At 52.0% G+C, this 24,659-nt stretch overlaps 1 protein-coding gene across 3 annotated transcripts in view; it reads right to left on the minus strand.

The window, feature by feature from the left end:
• Nucleotides 1–24,659, minus strand: part of LOC148521401 (DNA topoisomerase I, mitochondrial-like) — a 136,071-nt gene that overhangs the window by 14,853 nt on the left and 96,559 nt on the right. For all 3 annotated transcript variants that reach the window (XM_088475217.1, XM_088475218.1, XM_088475219.1), the window contains 6 exons: nt 20,867–20,989; nt 4,498–4,685; nt 3,978–4,122; nt 3,184–3,327; nt 2,859–3,044; nt 572–640 (listed from right to left, as the gene is read on the minus strand). In XM_088475217.1, coding sequence (XP_088331343.1) covers nt 572–640; nt 2,859–3,044; nt 3,184–3,327; nt 3,978–4,122; nt 4,498–4,685; nt 20,867–20,989 — 855 coding nt within the window. The remainder of the gene's footprint in view (nt 1–571; nt 641–2,858; nt 3,045–3,183; nt 3,328–3,977; nt 4,123–4,497; nt 4,686–20,866; nt 20,990–24,659) is intronic.

Consider the following 24,659-nt stretch of genomic DNA (forward strand, 5'->3'; position numbering starts at 1 on the left):
GGCCCACAGACAACACCCTTCTATACCTGTAGACTGCAGACCACAGCCATCTCCACACACAGCCCACATGCCATGCACATCTATCCATGGTGCACAGACCACACCCTTCTATAACCGTAGCCTACAGACCACAGCCATCTCTATACGCAGCTCACATGCCATACACATCTCTATCCTCAGCGCAGAGACCACTCCCATCTACCACAGCCCACACCCATTTATAGCCACAGCCATCTCTATACGCGGCCCACATGCCATACACACATCTCTATCCTCAGCGCAGAGACCACTCCCATCTACCACAGCCCACACCCATTTATAGCCACAGCCCACACCCATTTACAGCCACAGCCATCTCTATATGTGGCCCACGGACCACACCCAGCTCTACCTGCAGCCCACAGATCACACCCATTATAGGGAACATTTATATATACAGCAATGACAATTATAGACAACCCCATGACTTGCACCTTCTACTTTCCATACAAAAGTCCTCACAGAAACAGGCACAGGAGACGACTGACTTCAGGTAATGCCCCCTCCTCCAGATATATCTGTATATACTCACATTCAGCCTGTCAAACAGATCATCCTCTGGGTCTTTATTTTCCATAAACAGCTTCAGGTTTTTGAACACCTGAAACAATAACAGGAATTATCGGGAACCGGCCACAAATGTTATGAGCAGCCTCTGGACATAATGAAGGCAGTGAACCTACAAACATGAGGGTCTAAGAGATGTATTCCTGGGTGGGTTTACGCACTATATGCAGAACACTCCCAGGGGCCACAAGACCTCTAGACCCAGGAAAAGATAAGGAGCTTGTACACAGTGTAGGCAGGAATACAATTCATGCTCGTTGGTCTCTCTGTACTGCAGCTCACCAGACATACTGTACGGCGATAACAGAAAATTGCAGTAAATGTGGCTACGTGTTGCCTAAATGCTACATAATGCCCAAGAAGGATTTCAGACACTGATGGGATCATATCTAGGCTATAAATGCGACAAACAGATAAAAATGGTCGGCCTGAACGCATTATATACACAAAAGAACCACAAATGACAGGGCTGGTCAGTCAAGCTGCCATGTGTCCTGTTAACTTCAGTTTGACCATCAGGGTTTGTCTGAGCAGAAGGCCAAATCTTCATTTCTTCTTCTTCACACTTCCATAGGGGACTCAGGCTTAGACCATGGGTACAGGGTGAGCAGGAGGAGTCCGGGCACCAAATAGTTAACTTCTTCCAGCATACCGACTCCTCCCCCACTATACCCCGCCCCCAGCCAGGCCAGTTCAGTTGAGTTGGTGCCCTGCAGGAGCAAGGCACATGTAAAGGCTGCTCTGCAGTCTAGACTTAATTTATTTATTTTTTTAGGACGCCCACACTGCCGCTCCACCGATCACCAGCGGCCGCGGCACTGGGGAGAGGATCAGTGACCTCGGCCAGTCCCACAGCACACACTGGGGACCCGTAGCTGGATGCGGGGGAGGGAGCATGGACGGTGCTCTAAGGTAAGATAGGGCTCCCTGTTTACATGGAGCCGCGCTGTAGCGGCTGTTACCACCAGTGCCGACAGCGGCCGCCCAGGTCTCCTGGCGCCTCCGCTAGACCACCGGGGCACAGGCAATGGGGCACTTCATTAGAAACAGCCATTGCCCTGGGGGATCTAGTTCAGCCATCTCTCCCCATTCAGCCCCTCCCCCCGTTCCCTTGGCGCGCTCCCTCATTGCGACAGTCAGTCTCCCTCCTCTCTTCCCTCCCAACTGACACACTGAGCCCTAATTTTACCCACTGCCTGTTTCACTCAATCTATGGAGAGCAGTAAAGGGTTCCTGTCTTCCTGTATAGCTATTCCCATGGGGTCAGGTTATACACGATGCTCCTTCCTATGCTCCTGTTGAGAATTTACTGCCCATTGATAGTTTGTGTTGAGAGGTACATTTATTTTCAGTTTAACTGATGTGTGGGGACTGCCCTGGATTGCTTATCAGGTTCTCCAAGGGCAAAGCACCCGGGGATGGGGGTGCCTCAGTGTTGTGTAACTGCAGGACTTGTACCTCTGTACTTTCTCCTCAGGCTCCGTACCACGATGGGCTCTGTACCACGACGGGCTCTGTGTCCGGTGTTTCACAGCAGAGTGTCAGCCAGCCATGACTTCCACCTGGAGCCGGCCTGGATACCTCTCTTATAGGTAAGGGTGCAGTTGGCTAAGGGCTAGTGCACATCCTCTGCAGTGTCACACAGACTGGCAACCCCAGGGCTCGCTTCCACTACTAGTAACTCTACTGGGGACTAGCTGGGTACCTTATAGCATTCTGCCTTAGGAGCCAGGGATGCAGCTCTTCTCGCTTTAAGCGCAGGTGTCTGCATCTTTCCAGCTGATGCTGGACATGAACCGCCAGGCCTCACAGCACTGAGGTCGTATGTTTGATTCCCACTACGGCCCTAACTGGGTGGAGTTTGCATAGTCTCCCTGTGCTTGCGTGGGTTTCCTCCGGTTCCATCCCACACCAGTCTAGATAGTGCTGCGTCCCAGTCTAGAAAGTGCTGCGTTCCTGACCGGTAACTGGACGTTCCTCAGCTCATTGGGACACTAGGTTTAATATTTCAGACCTTTGTCTATCCCATACCGCAGCTAAATGTAGCGCTAAGGGCTAAGAACTGTTCTTAGCTTCAAGGGCCGAGGCCTACAGGCCACACCACCCTGAATACCAGAATGCGCCAGATATCGTCTGATCTCAGAAGGGTCAGGTCTTGGTTAGTTCTTGGACTGCCTGGGAATACCAGCTCGGTAGGCTACAGACCCCCAAGCCTATTTCTAAAAATGTTTAGAACAACGATTCAACATTACCTCCTTTTCCACGGGGAGCTTGTTGTAGTATCTGATCGAGTCTTTTCCCAGGAAGTCAAACTCCACTACATACTGCTGCCCGTCCAGTTCTGAAAACAGTTTAATGTGTTCCACTCTCAGAGAGCAGCAGCCCACTGTGTCCGCTGTCTCTCCCTCCTCCTTCTCATTGCCTGCTCGCAACGCCAACTGTCAAGAGGAATCAACACTCAATGTCATGTATTGTTGGGTCATTTTATTGCTACGCGTACAAAAATCAATAGATTTGCAGCAATATCACTTCTGATTACTGGAAAGAGCACTTACGTATGCTGTAGCATCTGTATACCTTATCAATGAAATATAGTGCCACGGCTCTCTGTCTTTTCTTCATCTCTCGGGATTTCCAATCTATTCGATACTGAGATCGGATCTGATCTACCACACCCTTCAGACGCCGCGCTGTCTCATATTTCTGCCAGTCCTTCTCCCCCTGTACAGCAGACAGGATAAAACAGACTGCACTAATTATAAGGAACAGAATATTTCCTATGCTAATATTGTCAATATGTCATGGAACGCCAAGGGCCAGATTAAACCACAGCTTGCAGATGATTGGCTGCTTTGTCCAATGGATTTAAAGCGGCAATATAAATAAATGAAAAACCAACCTAATTTAGCATTTCCAGTGTCACTTTAAATCCATCAGTCAAAGCTGCCAATCATAGGCGGCTTTGACAAACCAAGCGATAGTGAGTGCAGATATATGCTGCATTTATGGTACTGCCGGATTCGCAGATTTTTTATCGCAGTCCCATGAGGTTGCATACAAAAATCCAAGAGTACAGGGCGATATTGGGCTGCAAATTTAATTGACCCCAAAATATCATGATTAAATATAGAGATGGGATATACTGTATTTCCTGTAATATGAATGAGGACTTAACCAGGGACAGATATCAGTCATAACACCATAAATACTTATACTTTGGAGAAAATACATTTTATAAACACCCAACAATACATAATAAAAATGAATGTATTCAAGCATGTATATGGTTCTAGTAACAAGAAAAAGGATAACAGCAGCATTGAAATAACCAATAGCATAAACTACAGCAAATGCTGGTCTGAGTTTCTCACCTTGAGTTTAGAGCTTGGGTTCAACATAATGTACTTGATTGAGCTCTGGATATTTTCCGTCCAGGAAGCCAGCCAAGTGACTGTGTTGTCACAGCGCACTTCCTTCCACTTGCGGCCAGCAGGGGGCTCAGGGACCTTGGAGTCTCTGGGGCAGTAGGAATTTGGGGTCAGACGCATGTAACAAAGTTTGACACTCACACTTTCGCACAAGGAGAGAGCAGTATAAATCAGAAAGCACTAGAGTATGTTATACTGGGGCAACTGCTGGCTTTAAGAAGTGATGTTGTGTTATATAAATTTAATGTAATGAGTTTACCAGTCATCACATTAATGGGGAGATGTATCAAGTCTTAGGAAGAGATAAAGTAATGCAGTTGCCCAAAGCAACCAAACAGCTTCCATCATTTATCTACCCAGTCTTAGAAGCAGATTGGTTGCCATGGACAACTGCTCCACTTTACCTCTCTCTTGTCTAGAACATTAGATATGACCAGAGGACAGAACAGATAGCTGCACTCACTGACTGCAGTTAATGATGACGTCCTCCGGCTCAATCCTCATTTTTAACATGCCCATTTTTGGGTGATCCCCACGACCTCGGAAAAGGCCTGGTGGCTCAGTTTTGAAGTTTCCGATCTTTTCCCGATGGCCGTCCAGCAAGCAGTATCCATATTCCTCCTGAATCTTGCTGGTCTCTTCCTTCAGTTTCTAGCCAGATATAAAAACATACATAAAACGCATTCATGCCTGGTCAGCCTACAGGCTGGATTATCGGCAACGACAGAGTGCCACGCAGCAGAGTCACACAGCCCTGCAGTGAGGCGTTCTGCATTTCCTCCATAGCTAGCTCACCCATCCCCTTACATCTATGGTACAGTTAATTAGAGACCTCCCCAGCTTATGACTGGCCGAACCTGTGCCTTTAGAAAAAGACAGAACACAGTTGGAATGGCTTTATAAGTGAATAAGAAGATCTAACCAACTTTAATAAAAGGCAACACAAATAGGATTGGGGTAACTCTAGAAACTGGGGAGAAGGGTTTACTAATGGGAACAACTTCTAAGTCACAGAACGGGATGAGGCGTTGGATGGATCATTAATAGATTAAAGTATAGATGGAAATAAAAAGTGAGGAGCGCAGGAGGTTCTAGGTAGTGTGACAGAATCTTCTTTAGCATTCATCAGTGGAAAACAAAATCCCTGATCTACTCCTTTGTAGGTCAGATGGCAGAGTTCCTCCAGAATGTTTCTGAGAGTATTCAGGGGGGTGATGCTCTGGTGGTTGAACCCTTAAAAACGCTCTGCCAGCAGAGCAGGGACAGAGCGCGATGCACTTTTGGCAGGTGCACGAGGTAACAGTATGTGAAGACTTCAATGATTCGATCCACTGGGCACAATCTTAAGCCTGCCCATTAGCAGCCATGTCCCCTACTGTATACTGTATGGATGAGACCAAGCCTGTGGAGTGAAATCTACTTTTAACCCTTGTCGTATTGCTACTGTGGCTTGGCCATTGGCGGGCTTAGATGGCTCTTCCTGGCCATTGGCGGGTTTAGATGGCTCTTCCTGGCCATTGGCGGGTTTAGATGGCTCTTCCTGGCCATTGGCGGGTTTAGAGGGCTCTTCCTGGCCATTGGCGGGTTTAGAGGGCTCTTCCTGGCCATTGGCGGGTTTAGAGGGCTCTTCCTGGCCATTGGCGGGTTTAGAGGGCTCTTCCTGGCCATTGGCGGGTTTAGAGGGCTCTTCCTGGCCATTGGCGGGTTTAGAGGGCTCTTCCTGGCCATTGGCGGGTTTAGAGGGCTCTTCCTGGCCATTGGCGGGTTTAGAGGGCTCTTCCTGGCCATTGGCGGGTTTAGAGGGCTCTTCCTGGCCATTGGCGGGTTTAGAGGGCTCTTCCTGGCCATTGGCGGGTTTAGAGGGCTCTTCCTGGCCATTGGCGGGTTTAGTTGGCTCTTCCTGGCCATTGGCGGGTTTAGATGGCTCTTCCTGGCCATTGGCGGGTTTAGATGGCTCTTCCTGGCCATTGGCGGGTTTAGATGGCTGCTCCTGGCCATTGGAGGGTTTAAAGGGCTCTTCCTGGCCATTGGAGGGTTTAGATGAGTATAAACCACCAAAAAGTTACATAATTGTTTGGCAAATTAAGCTAATTGAAAACTTCTAAATGCCTAACTAGTTATTAGGGGGGGGGGGGGGGGGTTGTCTAAGGGGCACTGTATCCAGACATTTTTACCTTAGATTTTCCCTACCATCTCACACCTCCTTCTGGGAGGTTTGGAATCGGATCGCAGTGAGAGTTTGCCCTGCAAACGGCTCTCACAAACCAAAATCGCACCTGTGTCTCTCAGTCTAATTTCTGTTATGGGGTTCCCCAACTCATTCCAGCTCTCCCCATCTTCCAATCCAAGCAGAACTCTCCTCCTGCCAATATGGTTATCCGTATTGTATACAAATACCTAGTCTATAGTAATAGATCAAAAAATGCGCTCAGAACCTGTAGCAAAATAGTATGCGTCGTTTGTAGGTGTATGGAATAGTGATGAGTACAGATTGAATCTAGTATTTGTAAAGCTTTATTGTAACAGAAATAGGTGGTAGTAGGCTAAAAAATGCTGAACTTACCACTGACTAAGTCAATGGCAGTAAAACTAGAGGAAATATGCCGTGTTATTGGCAGTATTCAGTCTCTAAAATGAGGAAAATACTGTGGTGTACAACCACAGAGAAACAAGAAGGCGGCAAAACTCAATCGTTGATGTTAAAAGTTAGTTCAGTAGGGAAGCAGGAACCTTAGACCATGGAGCTCACATAGTAAAGTGGCAGATCTTATCATTTGAGTCAGTGTTGGTGCGGCGTCCCGCACTTAGAATGTTGATAAGGCTGCTGGTGAATAATTGACAGCTGGTGTTGCTTGCGTGTTCCCGGGTTAAGTAGTACGGACACTTGCCCGAGTATGTGGAGGTGTGTGTCCAAACCCGTGTGTGACCACGGAGCACGTCCGCAGACCACCCGCCAGTGCTAGGTAGTCTACGGCGCGTCCCGCTGGCCCGCAACTTGGTGTACAGCAGGAGGGGGAGAAATGGTTTTGGTGCTATGTACCAGACACCGTACTCCCTGCCTCCACTGTGGACTCACCGACCCACGTGGGGTCTTCCTCTGGGCGTGATTGAATCAATCACGCACAGAGGAAGACCCCACGTGGGTCGAAACGCGTTGGCCACACATCCCCACTGAGTAAGGAACCGGACACCGCATTCATCAATTACCTGACCATACGGCGCCCGACGAGCATCCAACAAGCAGCTGCATTTGACGAGAGACACCGGAGGAAGGGAGGACACGACTACAACACGCCGTCCCTGAGAGGTGAGTCCACAGTGGAGGCAGGGAGTACGGTATCTGGTACATAGCACCAAAACCGTTTCTCCCCCTCTTGCTGTACACCAAGTTGCGGGCCAGCGGGACGCGCCGTAGACTACCTAGCACTGGCGGGTGGTCTGCGGACGTGCTCCGTGGTCACACACGGGTTTGGACACACACCTCCACATACTCGGGCAAGTGTCCGTACTACTTACCCCGGGAACACGCAAGCAACACCAGCTGTCAATTATTCACCAGCAGCCTTATCAACATTCTAAGTGCGGGACGCCGCACCAACACTGACTCAAATTATAAGATCTGCCACTTTACTATGTGAGCTCCATGGTCTAAGGTTCCTGCTTCCCTACTGAACTAACTTTTAACATCAACGATTGAGTTTTGCCTTTTTCTTGTTTCTCTGTGGTTGTACACCACAGTATTTTCCTCTTTTCCTCATTTTAGAGACTGAATACTGCCAATAACACGGCATATTTCCTCTAGTTTTACTGCCATTGACTTAGTCAGTGGTAAGTTCAGCATTTTTTAGCCTACTACCACCTATTTCTGTTACAATAATATGAGAAATGGTAAGAACTTACCTTTGTTGTCTCTATTTCTACGAAGTCCATAGGGTTCCACAGGATACCTTGGGGTATAGGTGATGATGTCAGGCATCGGGCACCATAGAGTTAAGTTTTCAGTCCTCCCAGGATGCACTAGGGTCCCCCTCCTATACCCCGCCCCCGAGCCAAGGCATCTCAGTTAGTTACCAAGCCATAGGCCGGAGGAGAAGGAAGAGAGAAAAAAGATCTGGACACACACAAGAATCACATTCTCACCAGAGGGAGACGGAAAAACCGGTGACCAGAGTAAAGCCCATCTGCAGCACAGGTGCGACAGGGCGGGAGTCCTGTGGAACCCTATGGACTTCGTAGAAATAGAGATAACAAAGGTAAGTTCATACCATCTCTCATTTTCTACATCAGGGTCCATAGGGTATCCACAGGATACCTTGGGGATGTCCCAAAGCAGTATCCTTTAAGGGTGGGGACGCTCCTGTGCTGAAAAGGAGAATCCGCCACCCGAAGGAAGCATCCTGAGAGGCGAAGGTGTCAAACCTGTAATACCTCACGAAGGTATGGACAGAGGACCACGTAGCAGCCTTGCAGATCTGGACTGCAGAGGCACCACGTCGAGCTGCCCACGAAGGACCCACAGACCTAGTGGAATGAGCCTTCACAGAAGGAGGAACCGGCAGGTCTACATGAAGATAAGCTTCAGAAATAGCCATACGGATCCAGGCTGCCAAAGTTTGCTTTGAAGCAGGCCAACCCTTTTTACGGAAGTCATAGAGAACAAACAAGGCGTCCGACTTCCTAAACGAAGAAGTGCGGTCAACATAAGACCTTAAGGCCCGCACAACATCCAAAGTGGCCTCACCCACTGAAAGGCCAGGTGAGTTAAAGGCCGGAACAACTATTTCCTCGTTAACATGAAACTGGGAAACAACTTTAGGAAGAAATTCAGGACGAGTGCGGAGCACTGCCCTGTTCCCATGAAAAATCAAGAAAGGGGGTCTACAAGAAAGAGCCCCTAAATCAGAAACACGTCTGGCCGAAGCTATGGCCAGAAGGAAAACAGTCTTAGCTGTTAGCCATTTAAGATCCACTGAGCCCAGTGGTTCAAACGGCGGTCCTTGGAGAGCCCTCAGGACCACAGTCAAGTCCCAGGGCACCACAGGTGGAACAAAAGGTGGATGAATACGCAGAACGCCCTGCATAAAGGTGCGTACATCTGGGATAGATCTGGGATAGTAGCAATCCTACGGTGAAACCAGACAGGGCAGAAACCTGCACCTTCAAAGAAGCAAGGCGAAGCCCATGGTCCAGTCCCGCCTGTAGGAAGGAGAGTACCCGAGACAGACAAAACTCCCGTGGTGCATAAACCTCTCGGTCGACACCACTGGAAGAACATATGCCACACGCGATGGTATATTCTCGCTGAAGACTGTTTCCGAGCTCTTAGCATGGTCCGCACTACAGAGCTGGAAAACCCCCTGGACCTTAACATGGCCGTCTCAACAGCCACGCCATCAAAGACAGCCGAGTCAGGTCCGGGTGAAGACAAGGACCCTGTGACAGAAGGTCCGGACGTAGTGGCAACCGCAAAAGGACTGTCCACGGACAGACCCTGAAGATCTGAGAACCAGTGCCGTCTGGGCCATGCGGGAGCTATCAACAGAAGCGTCCCTCCTTCCTGTTTGAATTTCCGGATTACCCGTGGAAGAAGGGAAACCGGAGGAAAGAGATAAGCAAACCGGAACGTCCACCGGACGGACAGAGCATCCACCAGAGACGCCTCTTCGTCTCTTGTGCGAGACCCGTACACCGGCAACTTGTTGTTGTGCCGGGACGCCATGAGGTCGATCTCTGGAAGACCCCACCTGTCCACCAACAGTTGAAAAACGTCCGGGTGCAGGGACCACTCCCCCGGATGAACGTCCTGGCGACTGAGAAAGTCAGCCTCCCAGTTTAGCACTCCCGGGATGAAGACCGCTGATATGGCCGGAAGATTGCGCTCCGCCCATACCAGGATCCGAGACACCTCTACGAGAACCGCCCGACTTCGGGTTCCTCCTTGCCGGTTTATGTAGGTCACGGTGGTAGCGTTGTCCGACTGGACCTGCACTGGGCGACCCTGGAGAACCCGATGTGCCTGCTGGAGAGCATTGAAAACCGCTCGGAGTTCCAAGATGTTTATTGGAAGCTCCGCATCTGCCGGAGTCCACCTGCCCTGGAACAAGTGTGGACCCGAAACTGCTCCCCAGCCCCGAAGACTGGCGACCGTTGTCAACAGGACCCAATTCGCCACCCAGAACGGACGACCCCTGTTGAGATGGGTCGTCTGCAACCACCAGGCGAACCTCCGGAGTAAGCACTATGGACTGGGATTTCAGAGACTGAGGCAGTCCATTCCATTTGGACAGGATCAGGTGCTGTAGAGGTCTTGAGTGAAACTGGGCATATTCCACCATGTCGAATACCGACACCATGGAGCCCAGTAACCTCATCGCCGAGTGCAGAGACACCAGGCGGCTCTGCAGACAACTGCGCACCCTCGACTGTAAGGCAGCGATCTTTTCCCCCGTCACCAAGATCCTTTGCTGTCCCGAGTCCAATAAGGCTCCGAGGTGCAGAATCCGCTGAGACGGGATCAGGGTGGACTTCTGCCAGTTTATCAACCAGCCGTGCCGTTGCAGTAGCGCAATGGTCAGGTCCAAGTGTCGGAGAAGGAGCTCCGGAGATCCTGCCACTAAGAGAAGGTCGTCCAAGTACGGCAACATGCGGACCCCCTGCAGCCGCAGGGAAGCCGCCATGACCGCCATCATCTTGGTGAAAACACGTGGTGCTGTCGCCAGGCCAAAAGGTAACGCCCGGAACTGGAAGTGGTCGCTGCGGATTGCAAACCTGAGGAACTGCTGACGGCGCAAAAGAATAGGGACATGCAGGTAAGCATCCTGTATGTCCAATGACACCAGGTTCCAGCACCAGAATGATGGACCGTAGGGTCTCCATCCGAAACTTCGGTACCCGCAAAGATTTGTTGAGAGCTTTGAGGTTGAGAATCGGACGAAACGACCCATTGGGTTTCTGCACCAAAAAGAGATTGGAATAGAAACCCTGGCCCCTCTGGGAGAACGGAACAGGCACTAGAACTCCAGCCTGGAGCATAGTGTGCAAAACCTTCCGCAGCTCCGTGGCTTTGTTCCGGTCCGATGGTAGACCCGTGGTGAAGAATCGAGCCGGGGGTCTGTGCCGGAAGGAGAGGGCATACCCGTGTGAGACCACCTCGAGAACCCAAGTGTCTGTCGTGGTGACCGACCAAGACCGGGCTAACAGCAGCAGGCGGCCTCCCACTTTGGGATCCCCCAAAGGGAGGCCCGGACCGTCAGGCCGCAGGCTTGTCATCTGGCTTAGGGTCCGGACGTCTGGTACTCCAGGCCTGCTTCCGGGGCTTGGCCGATTTTTTGGGGCCAGCCTGACGGGGAAAAGACTGTGCTTTAGGCCTACCCTGGGCCCTGTAAGCCCGAAAGGACGATGTACCTGAACCAGAAGGAACAGCAGCCGACGGGAGACATGCTGATTTAGCTGCCGCCAGCGTGGCTATAATCTTGTCCAGGTCCGGACCGAAGAGAACCTCTCCGTTAAAAGGTAATGCCTCCAAACCCTTTTTGGAATCAGCATCCGCCTTCCAGGATCGCAACCACAAAGTGCAACGAGCAGCCACCGCTGCTGAAGAAATTCGAGACGCCAGGGTACTAATATCTAAGGCCGCTTCGTTGATATAAGTGGCCGAATCCCGAAGATTGCCTATCAACTCCGCCTGCTCAGCCGAACAGTCGGGATCGAAGGACGCCTCCAACGTATCAGCCCAGCGCTCCATAGCTCTGGCGACCCAGCAAATGGCCATAGCTGGCCGTGCTGCCCCCCCTGCAAGGGAATAGACGGACTTCAGGCAGATCTCTACCTTGCGGTCCGTAGCATCCTTAAGGGAGGACATGGATGGCATGGGTAACGTGGCACTACGGACAAGGCGTGTCACATGAGAATACACCTGTGGAGGTGATTCCCACTTAGCAAAATAATTGTCCGCAAACGGATACGCCACTGCTAAACGCCTTTGAGACTGATATCGTTTGCCTGGCTGTTTCCACGCTTCCTCTAGGTGGTCAACTAATTGTCCCGAAAGAGGAAACACTGTGGCATCTCCTTTAACCTCTTTGAAAAAGGCATATTTGGACTTAGATACCGGAGGTTCCTCATCCTCAATAACTAAAGCAGTCCGGACTGCACGAATAAGGCCAGGTATATACACCTTAGACTTAGCGTCCGACTCTTTAGGACGGGGAGGTTCCTGGTCAGAAAGATCCAGAGTCTCCCCATCATCGGACGTCCCGTCGTCATCCTCATAAGGAGCGGACTGAGACGCCACCGGCCGCCTGTGGGGCCGCATCACAGACTCCCCCTGCAACACGTCTGACAACTGCTGTACAGAGCTAGTTAAAGAATTAACCCACGCAGGCTCATGAGAGACCTGAGGAGGGGAAATAGGGAGACCGTGGGATACCATTAATTGTCTCGGGAAACCCTACATGGGTGACGGCACCACTGACTGCTGGGACAATCCCATCTGAGTGAATGGAGGCTGCGGAGCTAACTGGCCCACGAGGGTTGTAAGCGCCCTGGCGAAACAAGCCCAGGACGGCTCCTGTACCGGTGCTGTGACCGTAATAGGTCGCGCCAATGAATAACACGGACGGCATAGCCCTTCCGCGCTACCCTCCCCCTCCGCTATAGGTGCCTTTCACGTAGTACACCGAAGCTGTACAGGGAAATCACTCTCAGACATAATGGTAAATATGTGACCCCTCTCAACAATACTTGTTCGTATAGTGAGAGACCACCCTGCAGCACCGCACCACGAGGGCTTTAGCAGAAAGACAGGGACAGTAATAAGGCTGACAGTAATAGAAGTAAAGTACAGGCAGCAGCGCTAGCACAGTCACATACAATGCAAAGAAAAATCAATTCCTGCACTATCAGCGCTGATTCTCAACTACCTAGACACAGAGTCTGGTAGGACACAGCGCTGCATACACAGACCTGTACCAAATCGGAGGAGTGGTATGCGGGGGGACCCAGACCACGATGCCTCTGATTCCAGGCTTCCAGCAGCGTTCACCATGCGGTTGTGAAGATGGCCGCCGAGGAGCTTAGGAGGAGGCTGGCCTGGGGGAGGAGCGCTGCCGCAGGGCCAGTCGGCGTGTGCAGAGAGGGCTGTGTGCAGCGGGGGAGGCGCCGGCTGTAAGACAGGGAAGGCGCGCTCCCCTGGCATGCATTTAACCCCCGGGCTGCCGCAGCGCTACCGCTCTGCTGCGGTCCGCTGTCCCAGGGGGGTAGTGGAAGCGCAGGTTATATACCTGGCTCCACGCTGCAGCCAGTCCCCAGGGAGCCCCCTGCCTGGGGACTCTGGACCATGTAACAGCAGGGACCCACTGCTTACCTTGCTGACCCCCTTGATTCCGGCCATGGTCCTGAACATCTGGGGTCACCGCTAGCTGTGACCCCAGATGCCTACCAGCATCCCCGGATCAGTACCGGCGTTCTGGTACCGGCGGGGGTGTAGGGAAGACAGCATGGACATCAGACTGACTGTCCATGCTGTACATCCAGATGTGCAGCCACAGCTGCTTGAAGAAAACGACTCCGGCCGGGCACCAAACTAAACTGAGATGCCTTGGCTCGGGGGCGGGGTATAGGAGGGGGACCCTAGTGCATCCTGGGAGGCTGAAAACTTAACTCTATGGTGCCCGATGCCTGACGTCATCACCTATACCCCAAGGTATCCTGTGGATACCCTATGGACCCTGATGTAGAAAAAGCTTTACAAATACTAGATTCAATCTGTACTCATCACTATTCCATACACCTACAAACGACGCATACTATTTTGCTACAGGTTCTGAGCGCATTTTTTGATCTATTACTATAGACTAGGTATTTGTATTAAACTCAGGAGGCCAGACAGTCGTCCAAAAAGTGCAGCTCACCTTTAGCGTTCACTCTGAATCCAGTGCGCAATATCTATTTACCATATTTCCTATCCGTATTGTATATCTATGGGCCGCATAATGCTACACTTCTACCACTATAGAGAACACAGGCTGAATTGCCAGTGATTACAGAAAGAACCACTTACTGTGATTACATCGGGATACTACAGTATTCAATCTTCTGACAGTACAATAATAACCAAGTACGTCACATACACGCTGTACTACGACAGTGGAGACGCCAGGAACACATACTGTATACTTCACTGAAGGTATCCACTATTGATCTATGGATTAGGACTGTGTCAGGTCTTTCTACTTCAGGGTCCATAGGGGTCCACAGGGTGACCTTGGGGTATCCTGGATCCTCGGGCACCATGGAGTTAAAGCTTTCAGCTGCTCCCAGGATGCACTTGGGTCCAACCTCCCCTATACCCCGCCCCCGAGCCACAGGCACCTCAGTTTTAGATGGTGCCCGGCCGGAGTCGGGTCACCCTGCGGGGTGGGCTGCAGGAGCAGCCCCCTAAAGCTTTTAATTTTTTATTTAACTTAGTTAAATTTATTTATTATTTTTTACTACAGTTTTTCTCCAGAGCAGTAGCGATGGGCTGTCGGTACAGACGCCCACGCTGCCGCTCCTTCTCCCTGCTGGCGCTGCGACGCCAGCACTGAACTGGGGATCGCGGCGGGGGAAGCCAGAGTCTGTACTAGCCGGACTCTGGTTTCCCCCGGGACTGCTGCCGGAAGACGCCGGGGAGATCAGGTAAGCCGCGCACCGCTGATTAGCGGCGGTGCGCGGGTTCCTTTCAAATGCAGTCCCATGCCCCAGGTTCTAGGGGACAGACCGGGGGCGCTAGCGGTGGCGGCGGGCCCCCCCTCCAGCGGAGGCATACCCTGCCAGACCACTAGACCACCAGGGTTAATATCGCGGCAAGCGGGATGCCGGCAACCCGGGGGTTAATATGCTAGAAAGGGGAGGAAGCCTTCCCTGTCTAGCGGCTCCTCCCCTCAGCTCAGCGCGCCTTTCAGCACGGAGTCTGGCGTCGCTGAGCTGCAGTTACACGGCCACTCCTCCTCTGAGGTCTCCAACGGCCATTTTCTCCAGTGGCAGCGCAGATACTCTCAGGGAGCACGCGGACCGGTCCCCCTGTGTACCTCTCCCCTGCAAAAGGACAGTACACAGCACTATAGCCCTCCCAGACACTGAATCTGGGCAGGTTGATTGTAGTGAAAAGGTGCAGTGAGTATATCTTCCTGCATGGTATGTGACTTTTGCTAGTGCTGCCTGTCTGTGTCTTTTTTCTACTTACTGTCAGCCTATACCTATCCCTTTCTTTCTCCTACAAGCCCTACAGGTGTGCGAGGGAAGGGTGTTTCTACTGACCTCACCTATATAGATCACGTATTTGTGAGGTCAGTCACATACAGTTGTGTGCTACACGGTGCCATATTGTGGGCTGTTGTCCAGCACACGGGTGAGTGCGCACGTTTTCTTCCAACGTCATGTCCGAGGAGATTGAGCACTCCGGGGCTCCGGTATTGTTCTCCTGCAGGCGCTGTTCTGCAGGTGTGGATAGGGAGGATTTGTCACAGGATGGCCTGTGCGGACGGTGCCAGGCGGTCCCTGGTATGTCTAAACCTCCCATGTCGCAGGAGCCACCATGGGCGATGTTTTCCCAGGTGCTGGTGTCCATCGCGGACCGTCTGTCGGTCCCGACTGCTGCCCCTACTAGGGCGTTGCCCCAGCCTGCCATCCCCCATTCCCCGGGTGTCCCACAATTATTGCAGACTCCCCCGGGGTCTCAGCCTGTTGGTCCCTATGCGGGGTTGCCAATGTATATTCAGTCCACCCCTGTGGCACAGCAGGCTGTGGTGCCGTTTCAGGCTCCTGTGGCAGCTCCTCCACCCTGGGTGGATGCGCTTTCCCACACTGTCCAAGATTTGGTGGCAACATCTTCGGCTTTTCAGTCGATGTTGCGCAGTGACGTGCCCTCCAGGGCGTCTAAACGCTCAGTCATGGCGCAGGCTGCGCATCTTCCAGATTCTGAGGGGTCCTCGGATGATGGTGAGGTGCAGGATGACTCAGCCTCAGATGCCTCAGTCCAGGAGGTAGACACTAAGTCTTCCATCAATGTGCGGGCTCTGGTTAAGGCGGTGCGGACCATTCTTCTGATTGAGGATGAGGCACCCGCTCCCAAGTCGAGGTATCCTAGTTTTAAAAGAGCTAAGGTTACTTCTGCAGCGTTCCCCTTGTCTGATCAGTTGACTGATCACATGGCGGTGGCCTGGCAGACACCCAGTAAGCGTTTCCTGCCACAGAAACGCTTGGCGTCCAATTATCCATTCCCGGAGGCTCATTGTAAGAAATGGGAAACTCCGCCTGCAGTCGATTCCCATGTAACACGCCTCATCCGGAGTGCTACTTTGCCATTACCGTCTATATCCTCGCTGAAGGATCCTATGGACAGGCAGGTGGAGACTTGTTTAAAGTCTATTTATTCTCTCTCAGGGGCGGTAGCCCGGCCGTCCATGGCCATCTCCTGGGTGGCCAAGGCCATTGAGTTGAGGGGTGGGCCAACGCCTTGGAGGACGCGTTTACGGATGAAGCTCCGGACGTCCAGAGGGCGTTGTTAGGACAGATGAGAGATGCCGCCTCCTACATTGGAGAAGCATCGTTGGATGCTAGCCTGTTGACCTCTAGGGTTTCGGCGGCAGCAGTGTCTGCTCGTAGATCCTTGTGGTTGCGGTCTTGGAGAGCAGACGCGGATTCAAAGAAAGGCTTGGAGGCCTTACCTTTTAATGGAGAATTACTATTTGGTCCGGACCTGGACAAAATAGTAGATACTCTGGCGAAATCCAAGTCAGCCTTCCTCCCTTCAGCTACTACACCTGCTAAGGTCCGGAGCTCGGCCTTTCGTTCCTTTCGGGTTCAGGGCAAGGCAAAGGGTCAGTCCTTCCCGAGGCAGTCCGCACCCAAGACCGCCTCAAAGCCAAAGAAGCAAGCCTGGAGTACTAGGCGCCCATCTTCCAAGCCAGAAGATAAGCCTTCTGCGTGATGGGACGGGCCTCCCTCTGGGGGACCCCAGAGTGGGAGGCCGACGACTTCAATTCGCCCAGTGCTGGCACAATACCACCACGGATGCCTGGGTGCGAGAAGTGGTCTCCCAGGGGTACGCCCTGTCTTTTCGGCACAGGCCGCCTTGCCAGTTTTTTTGCACAAGTCCTTCTCAGGACAAAACCAAGGCCTTGCAGGTTCAGGAAGCCATAGAGGCCTTGCTGACGGCAGAGGTCATTATACCCGTACCACAGTCTCAACGTGGGATGGGGTATTACTCTACGCTGTTTCTGGTGCAGAAACCCAATGGCTCTCATCGCCCCATCCTCAATTTGAAGTCCCTGAACAGGTTTCTCAGGGTTCCCAAATTCAGGATGGAAACTTTGCATTCCATCATTCTGGCGATGGAACCGGGGGATTATATGGTCTCCCTGGATATCCAGGACGCCTACCTTCATGTGCCTATAGCAACATCGCACCAACAGTTTCTGCGGTTTGCTATTCTCCACAACCACTACTAATTCAGGGCTCTACCCTTTGGTCTCTCCACGGCACCAAGGGTATTTACCAAGGTGATGGCGGTCATGGCGGCTCACCTTCGGAGCCAGAGGATACGGTTGCTACCGTATCTAGACGACCTCCTCTTGCTGGCAAGCTCCCCGAAGGTACTGATCTAGCATCTCCACCTGACGGTCGCTTGTCTACAGGCGCACGGCTGGTTGATCAACTGGAAGAAGTCCTCCCTCATCCCATCACAGCGGATGGTTCATTTGGGGGCCCTGCTGGACTCTCGTCAGCAACAGATTTTTCTGACTCCAGAGAAGGTCTCCTCCTTACAGCTGCGGATTCACGGCTGTCTGAGCAGTGGCAGAGTGTCGGTGCACTCAGCGATGAGAGTTTTGGGGTCCATGGTGTCGGCATTCGACATGGTGGAGTTTGCCCAGTTCCATTCCAGGCCCCTGCAGGGGCTGATTCTTTCGGAATGGAACGGATTGCCACACAGGATCCGCTCTCAGATGCTGGTGTTGTCCTCGGAGGGGCGTCTGTCCCTAGCCTGGTGGCTGCAGACAGCGCATCTCCTGGAGGGGCGCCCCTTTTGGATCCCGGAATGGGTTCTGCTCACGACAGATGCCAGTCTCCGGGGTTGGGGGGCGGTGACAGGCTCCTTGTCACTTCAGAGTCGTTGGTCGGCGGAGGAAGCGATTCTTCCCATCAACATCCTGGAACTGAGGGCAGTACACAGAGCCCTGCAGTCATCCGGCACCGCTCTTCACGGAAGGGCCGTTCAGGTGCAGTCAGAGAACGCCACCACGGTGGCGTACATCATTCACCAGGGAGGGACTCGCAGTCGAGCTGCGATGTCGGAGGTGTCCCGCGTCCTGGCTTGGGCGGAGCGCTATCTTCCAGCTCTCTCGGCAGTTTTCATCCCAGGAGTCCTCAATTGGGAGGCAGACTTCCTCAGCCGTTACGACGTGCATCCCGGGGAATGGTCGCTTCATCCAGAGGTATTCCAACTACTCGTGGACAAGTGGGGGCTGCCAGAGCTGGACCTGATGGCGTCCCGTCACAATCACAAGCTGCCCGTGTACGGGTCAAGGACACTGTCGGTGAGATGGCTGTTTCAACCGGCTTACTTGTTCCCTCCGATATCTCTGCTGCCTCGGGTCCTGCGCAAGTTCAAACAGGACGGAGGCACACTGATCCTGGTGGCCCCAACGTGGCCCAGAAGGCCGTGGTACTCCGATCTGCGGAGCTTGTCCATCGACGCTCCGTACCTTCTACCTCAACGGCGGGACCTGTTGTCTCAGGGGTCCTGTCTTCACCCGGATCTGGGTCAACTATCTTTGACGGCGTGGCTCTTGAGACAGCCGTCCTGAGGTCTCGGGGCTTTTCTAGCTCCGTTATTACCACCATGCTGAGGGCGCGCAAGCCTGCTTCCGCGAGGATCTATCACAGAGTGTGGCACACTTACTTTCAGTGGTGCGAGGCCAGAAAATGATCCCCAGGTGTTCCGGGTTTCACGTATTTTGGCTTTCTTTCAGTCGGGTTTCGACTTAGGATTACGTCTTTCCTCACTGAAGGTGCACGTGTCTGCTCTGTCGGTGTGGTTCCAGCGCAGGATCGCTGCTATGCCGGACGTACACACCTTTTTCCAGGGAGTTTTGAGAATCCAGCCTCCCTTTGTGCCACCTGTGGCCCCGTGGGATTTGGCGGTGGTTCTTCGGGCCTTACAGGGTCCGCCTTTTGAGCCCTTGGAGTCAGTGGAGCTCAAGTGGCTAACTTTTAAGACTGTTTTCCTCTTGGCAATTGCTTCTGCCAGGAGGGTTTCAAATTTGGGGGCGCTTTCTTGTCGTCCCCCTTTTCTGATTTTTCATCAGGACAGAGCGGTGCTTCGCACTCGTCCTGATTTCCTGCCTAAGGTGGTTTCCAGGTTCCACATTAATCAGGAAATTGTTGTACCAGCCTTTCAGTCGCCTGATCTTTCGGCTGGGGAGACTTCCTTAGACGTTGTCCGTGCACTCCAGGTTTATGTGGACCGGACTAGTTCTGTGAGGAAGTCGGATTCTTTGTTTATCCTCTTTGGTTTTCACAAGAGGGGTTGGCCTGCCAACAAACAGACTCTAGCCCGTTGGCTTCGTTCTGTTATTATTGAGGCTTATATGAAGGAGGGTTTACCTGTTCCAGACTCTGTTAAGGCTCATTCCACTCGGTCTGTGGGTCCCTCTTGGGCTGCTAGACGTGGCGCCTCTGCTGTTCAGCTCTGTAAGGCGGCCACCTGGTCTTCCATTCAGACCTCTTTGAGGTTCTATGCGTTTGACACCTTTGCCTCTCAGGATGCATCCTTTGGGCGCCGGGTTCTCCTATCAGCACAGGAGCGTCCCCGCCCTTAGTTGGACTGCTTTGGGACATCCCCAAGGTCACCCTGTGGACCCCTATGGACCCTGAAGTAGAAAACAAGAGATATGGTAAGAACTTACCTTTGTTATCTCTGTTTCTACGAAGTCCATAGGGTCCACAGGGCACCCGCCCTGACACACCTGGCTTCATATGGGCTGTGTGACTGGTCACCGGTTTTCCGTCTCCCATTTCTGTGAGTATGGTTCTTGTGTGTTCCAGTCTTCCTTCTCTCTGTTTCGTCTCCTCCTCCGGCCTGGGCTGCTTACCAACTGAGGTGCCTGTGGCTCGGGGGCGGGGTATAGGGGAGGTTGGACCCAAGTGCATCCTGGGAGCAGCTGAAAGCTTTAACTCCGTGGTGCCCGAGGATCCAGGATCCAGCTATACCCCAAGGTCACCCTGTGGACCCTATGGACTTCGTAGAAACAGAGATAACAAAGGTAAGTTCTTACCATATCTCTTGTTTTCGTGTAGAGTGCAGCCGCCAGTTACTGACCGGTGATACTACCAGACCGGATGACATTCAGCTCAATTAGCAGGACCACTTCTACTATCATTAGGGCCTTTTAATGCAGCCGTCACAAGCCAACACATTATACTATGTCCATAATATAGTCTGCTAGTCTGGTTAATACATACAATATGAAGATGACCTCACACACTAGCCACGTCACCCACAAATATCACCCAAATCCTGTGCCACCTTGTATTGTACAAGCCAAAAGCTCATAAGCAACATAAAAACAAAGCTGCAGGCTCTCTCTCGCTAATGCCAGCTGGTGCCACCATAGACCGTTCCACCACCATGTGCCCCATATACATATATAAAATCAGCCTTGTACAGCCACAGGTTAAAGCTGGCATTGTATTTCCCATGTACTGCACTCTGGAGCATTGCGTTATTACAGGGGTGATTTAACAAGCTGCTACGGGCAGGATGGCATCGGACACCGCAGCTGGCACCTCACCTGCTTCTCTTCCTTAGGCAAAGCTTTGCGAGCCTCGTTCTTCTCAAAGAAATACTTGTGGATCTCGGAGAAGTCACACTTGTACAAGTGCTTTATGGTCTTACTCTCTTCTTTGTTCATTTGCTGAAGGGAACAGCAGGAAGTGTTATTTAAAGGAGCGGAGTACATATGTAATATTACAAGGCTAACTCTGCACCACCTTATCGACGTCACCGGTTCTAGGTACATAAAGTACCAGCGCTACTGACTTAAGGACATCGGGCATGTAACGGGTTTTGAAGGGGCATTAATAGGTAGAGCAGACCCTACAGATGGACAGGAAGGTGCTGTATACTCTAGTAGAGGGTGTGTATATAGGAATCAGAGAACAGTAGGATGAGGGAGTTGCCATCCACACAGGGGCAAAAGATTGGGGGGGGGCGCGCGCCCCAGCTGGACTCCTGTGTAACTATATACCAATCATGAGAACAAAGATACAAGTATAGCTGCGTTGTCATACAGTAGGTCTGAGACAAAGTATCATAGGGTGTGCGATATATGAGATTGACTGACAAAAACGTTGCCAATGTATAGGTCGACACCAAAAGGTCGACTGACAAAGGCTGACAAGGACAAATAGTTGACACACATGGTCAATACAAAATAAATGGTCAACATTTTTATTTTATTTTAAGCCTAATCCTAACCTTCCCCCAAGTGCCTAAACCAAACCGTAGCTTAATCATCCCACTGATGCCTTACACTAACCGTTCACTATGGCAGCCTAACCCCCCCCCCCACCCCTAATGCCCAACACTAACCGTTCCCTCCAGCAGCCTAACCCTAACCTTCCCCCCAAGTGCCTAACACTAACCCTCCCCCCAACACTAACCGTTCCTCCGGCAGCCTAACCCTAATCTTCCCCCCAAGTGCCTAACACTAACCGTCCCCTAATGCCTAACACTGACCATTCCCTCCGGCAGCCTAACCCTAACCTTCCCCCCAAGTGCCTAACACTAACCGTCCCCCTAATGCCTAACACTAACAGTTACCTCTGGCAGCCTAACTGTCCCCCTAATGCCCAACACTAACCGTTCCCTCCAGCAGCCTAACCCTAACCTTCCCCCCAAGTGCCTAACACTAACCGTCCCCCTAATGCCCAACACTAACCGTTCCCTCCGGCAGCCTAACCCTAACCTTCCCCCCAAATGCCTAACACTAACCGTCCCCCTAAAGCCTAACACTAACCGTTCCCTCCGGCAGCCTAACCCTAACCTTCCCCCCAAGTGCCTAACACTAACCGTCCCCCTAATGCCTAACACTAACAAACAGTTACCTCTGGCAGCCTAACTGTCCCCCTAATGCCCAACACTAACTGTTCCCTCCGGCAGCGTAACCTTCCCCACCAAGTGCCTAAACCTAACCCTAACTCTCAACCTAACCGTCCCCTCCGGCAGCCTAACCCTAACCATCCCCCTAATGCCTAACTCTAACCATCCCCTCTGGCAGCCTAACACTAAACTTAATTTTTTTTTTAAAAATTAATCATTTGACAAAGTTTGTTGTGTGTCGACCACTCGAGTATGTCGACATTACCTGGCGACCATTTGGTATCAACATATACAGTACATTGTCGACCCTTCATCCAGATACCAGTGTCATAAAGGCTAGAGTGACCTGAAAGTGTGAGGTCCATTTCTCCCAATATGTAAAATACTCACCATATATTCCATGTAACACATGTGCCACACCTTGGCTATGATCTCTCGAATAGTGGGCACCTCAGTTTTATTCCATGCTACATGTGGCTGCTAAGATCACATGCCAAATTAATTAATATTGGGGACTAGTGGCATCTGGGATACTTAGGGGGCAATTCAATTAGCTGCAGTAAATTATCGCGGCTAATTGACAATTATTCAATTGTCCCCGATAGCTGGTACTAGGTGGGATTTTATTTACCTGTCCAGAGGCAGGCGACACAAAATCCCCGATAAGTGCCCTTTTTAATGGCCGCGATCGCAAAAAACAAGAGATATGGTAAGAACTTACCTTTGTTATCTCTGTTTCTACGAAGTCCATAGGGTCCACAGGGTGACCTTGGGGTATAGCTGGATCCTGGATCCTCGGGCACCACGGAGTTAAAGCTTTTAGCTGCTCCCAGGATGCACTTGGGTCCAACCTCCCCTATACCCCGCCCCCGAGCCACAGGCACCTCAGTTGGTAAGCAGCCCAGGCCGGAGGAGGAGACGAAACAGAGAGAAGGAAGACTGGAACACACAAGAACCATACTCACAGAAATGGGAGACGGAAAACCGGTGACCAGTCACAGAGCCCATATGAAGCCAGGTGCGTCAGGGCGGGTGCCCTGTGGACCCTATGGACTTCGTAGAAACAGAGATAACAAAGGTAAGTTCTTACCATATCTCTTGTTTTCTACTTCAGGGTCCATAGGGGTCCACAGGGTGACCTTGGGGATGTCCCAAAGCAGTCCAACTAAGGGCGGGGACGCTCCTGTGCTGATAGGAGAACCCGGCGCCCAAAGGATGCATCCTGAGAGGCAAAGGTGTCAAACGCATAGAACCTCAAAAAGGTCTGAATGGAAGACCAGGTGGCCGCCTTACAGAGCTGAACAGCAGAGGCGCCACGGCTAGCAGCCCAAGAAGGGCCCACGGACCGAGTGGAATGAGCCTTAACAGAGGCTGGAACAGCTAAACCCTCCTGCATATAAGCCTCAATAATAACAGAACGAAGCCAACGGGCTAGAGTCTGTTTGTTGGCAGGCCAACCCCTCTTGTGAAAACCAAAGAGGATAAACAAAGAATCCGACTTCCTCACAGAACTAGTCCGGTCCACATAAACCTGGAGTGCCCTTACAACGTCTAAGGAAGTCTCCCCAGCCGAAAGATCAGGTGACTGAAAGGCTGGTACAACAATTTCCTGATTAATGTGGAACCTGGAAACCACCTTAGGCAGGAAATCAGGACGAGTGCGAAGCACCGCTCTGTCCTGATGAAAAATCAGAAAAGGGGGACGACAAGAAAGCGCCCCCAAATCTGAAACCCTCCTGGCAGAAGCAATTGCCAAGAGGAAAACAGTTTTAAAAGTTAGCCACTTGAGCTCCACTGACTCCAAGGGCTCAAAAGGAGGACCCTGTAAGGCCCTAAGAACCACCGCCAAATCCCACGGGGCCACAGGTGGCACAAAGGGAGGCTGGATTCTCAAAACACCCTGGAAAAAGGTGTGTACGTCCGGCATAGCAGCGATCCTGCGCTGGAACCACACCGACAGACCAGACACGAGTACCTTCAGTGAAGAAAGACGTAATCCTAAGTCCAAACCGGACTGAAGGAAAGCCAGAATACGCGAAACTCGGAACACCTGGGGATCATAGTTTCTGGCCTCGCACCACTGAAAGTAAGTGTGCCACACTCTGTGATAGATCCTCGCGGAAGCAGGCTTGCGCGCCCTCAGCATGGTGGTAATAACGGAGCTAGAAAAGCCCCGAGACCTCAGGACGGCTGTCTCAAGAGCCACGCCGTCAAAGATAGTCGACCCAGATCCGGGTGAAGACAGGGCCCCTGAGACAACAGGTCCCGCCGTTGAGGTAGGAGGTACGGAGCGTCGATGGACAGGCTCCGCAGATCGGAGTACCACGGCCTTCTGGGCCACGCTGGGGCCACCAGGATCAGTGTGCCTCCGTCCTGTTTGAACTTGCGCAGGACCCGAGGCAGCAGAGATATCGGAGGGAACAAGTAAGCCAGTTGAAACAGCCATTTCACCGACAGCGCGTCTATCAGACTTGCGCCTGCGT

Source organism: Taudactylus pleione, unplaced genomic scaffold (genome assembly GCF_031769625.1).
Source record: "Taudactylus pleione unplaced genomic scaffold, aTauple2 ptg000168l, whole genome shotgun sequence".
Lineage (NCBI taxonomy): Eukaryota > Metazoa > Chordata > Amphibia > Anura > Myobatrachidae > Taudactylus > Taudactylus pleione.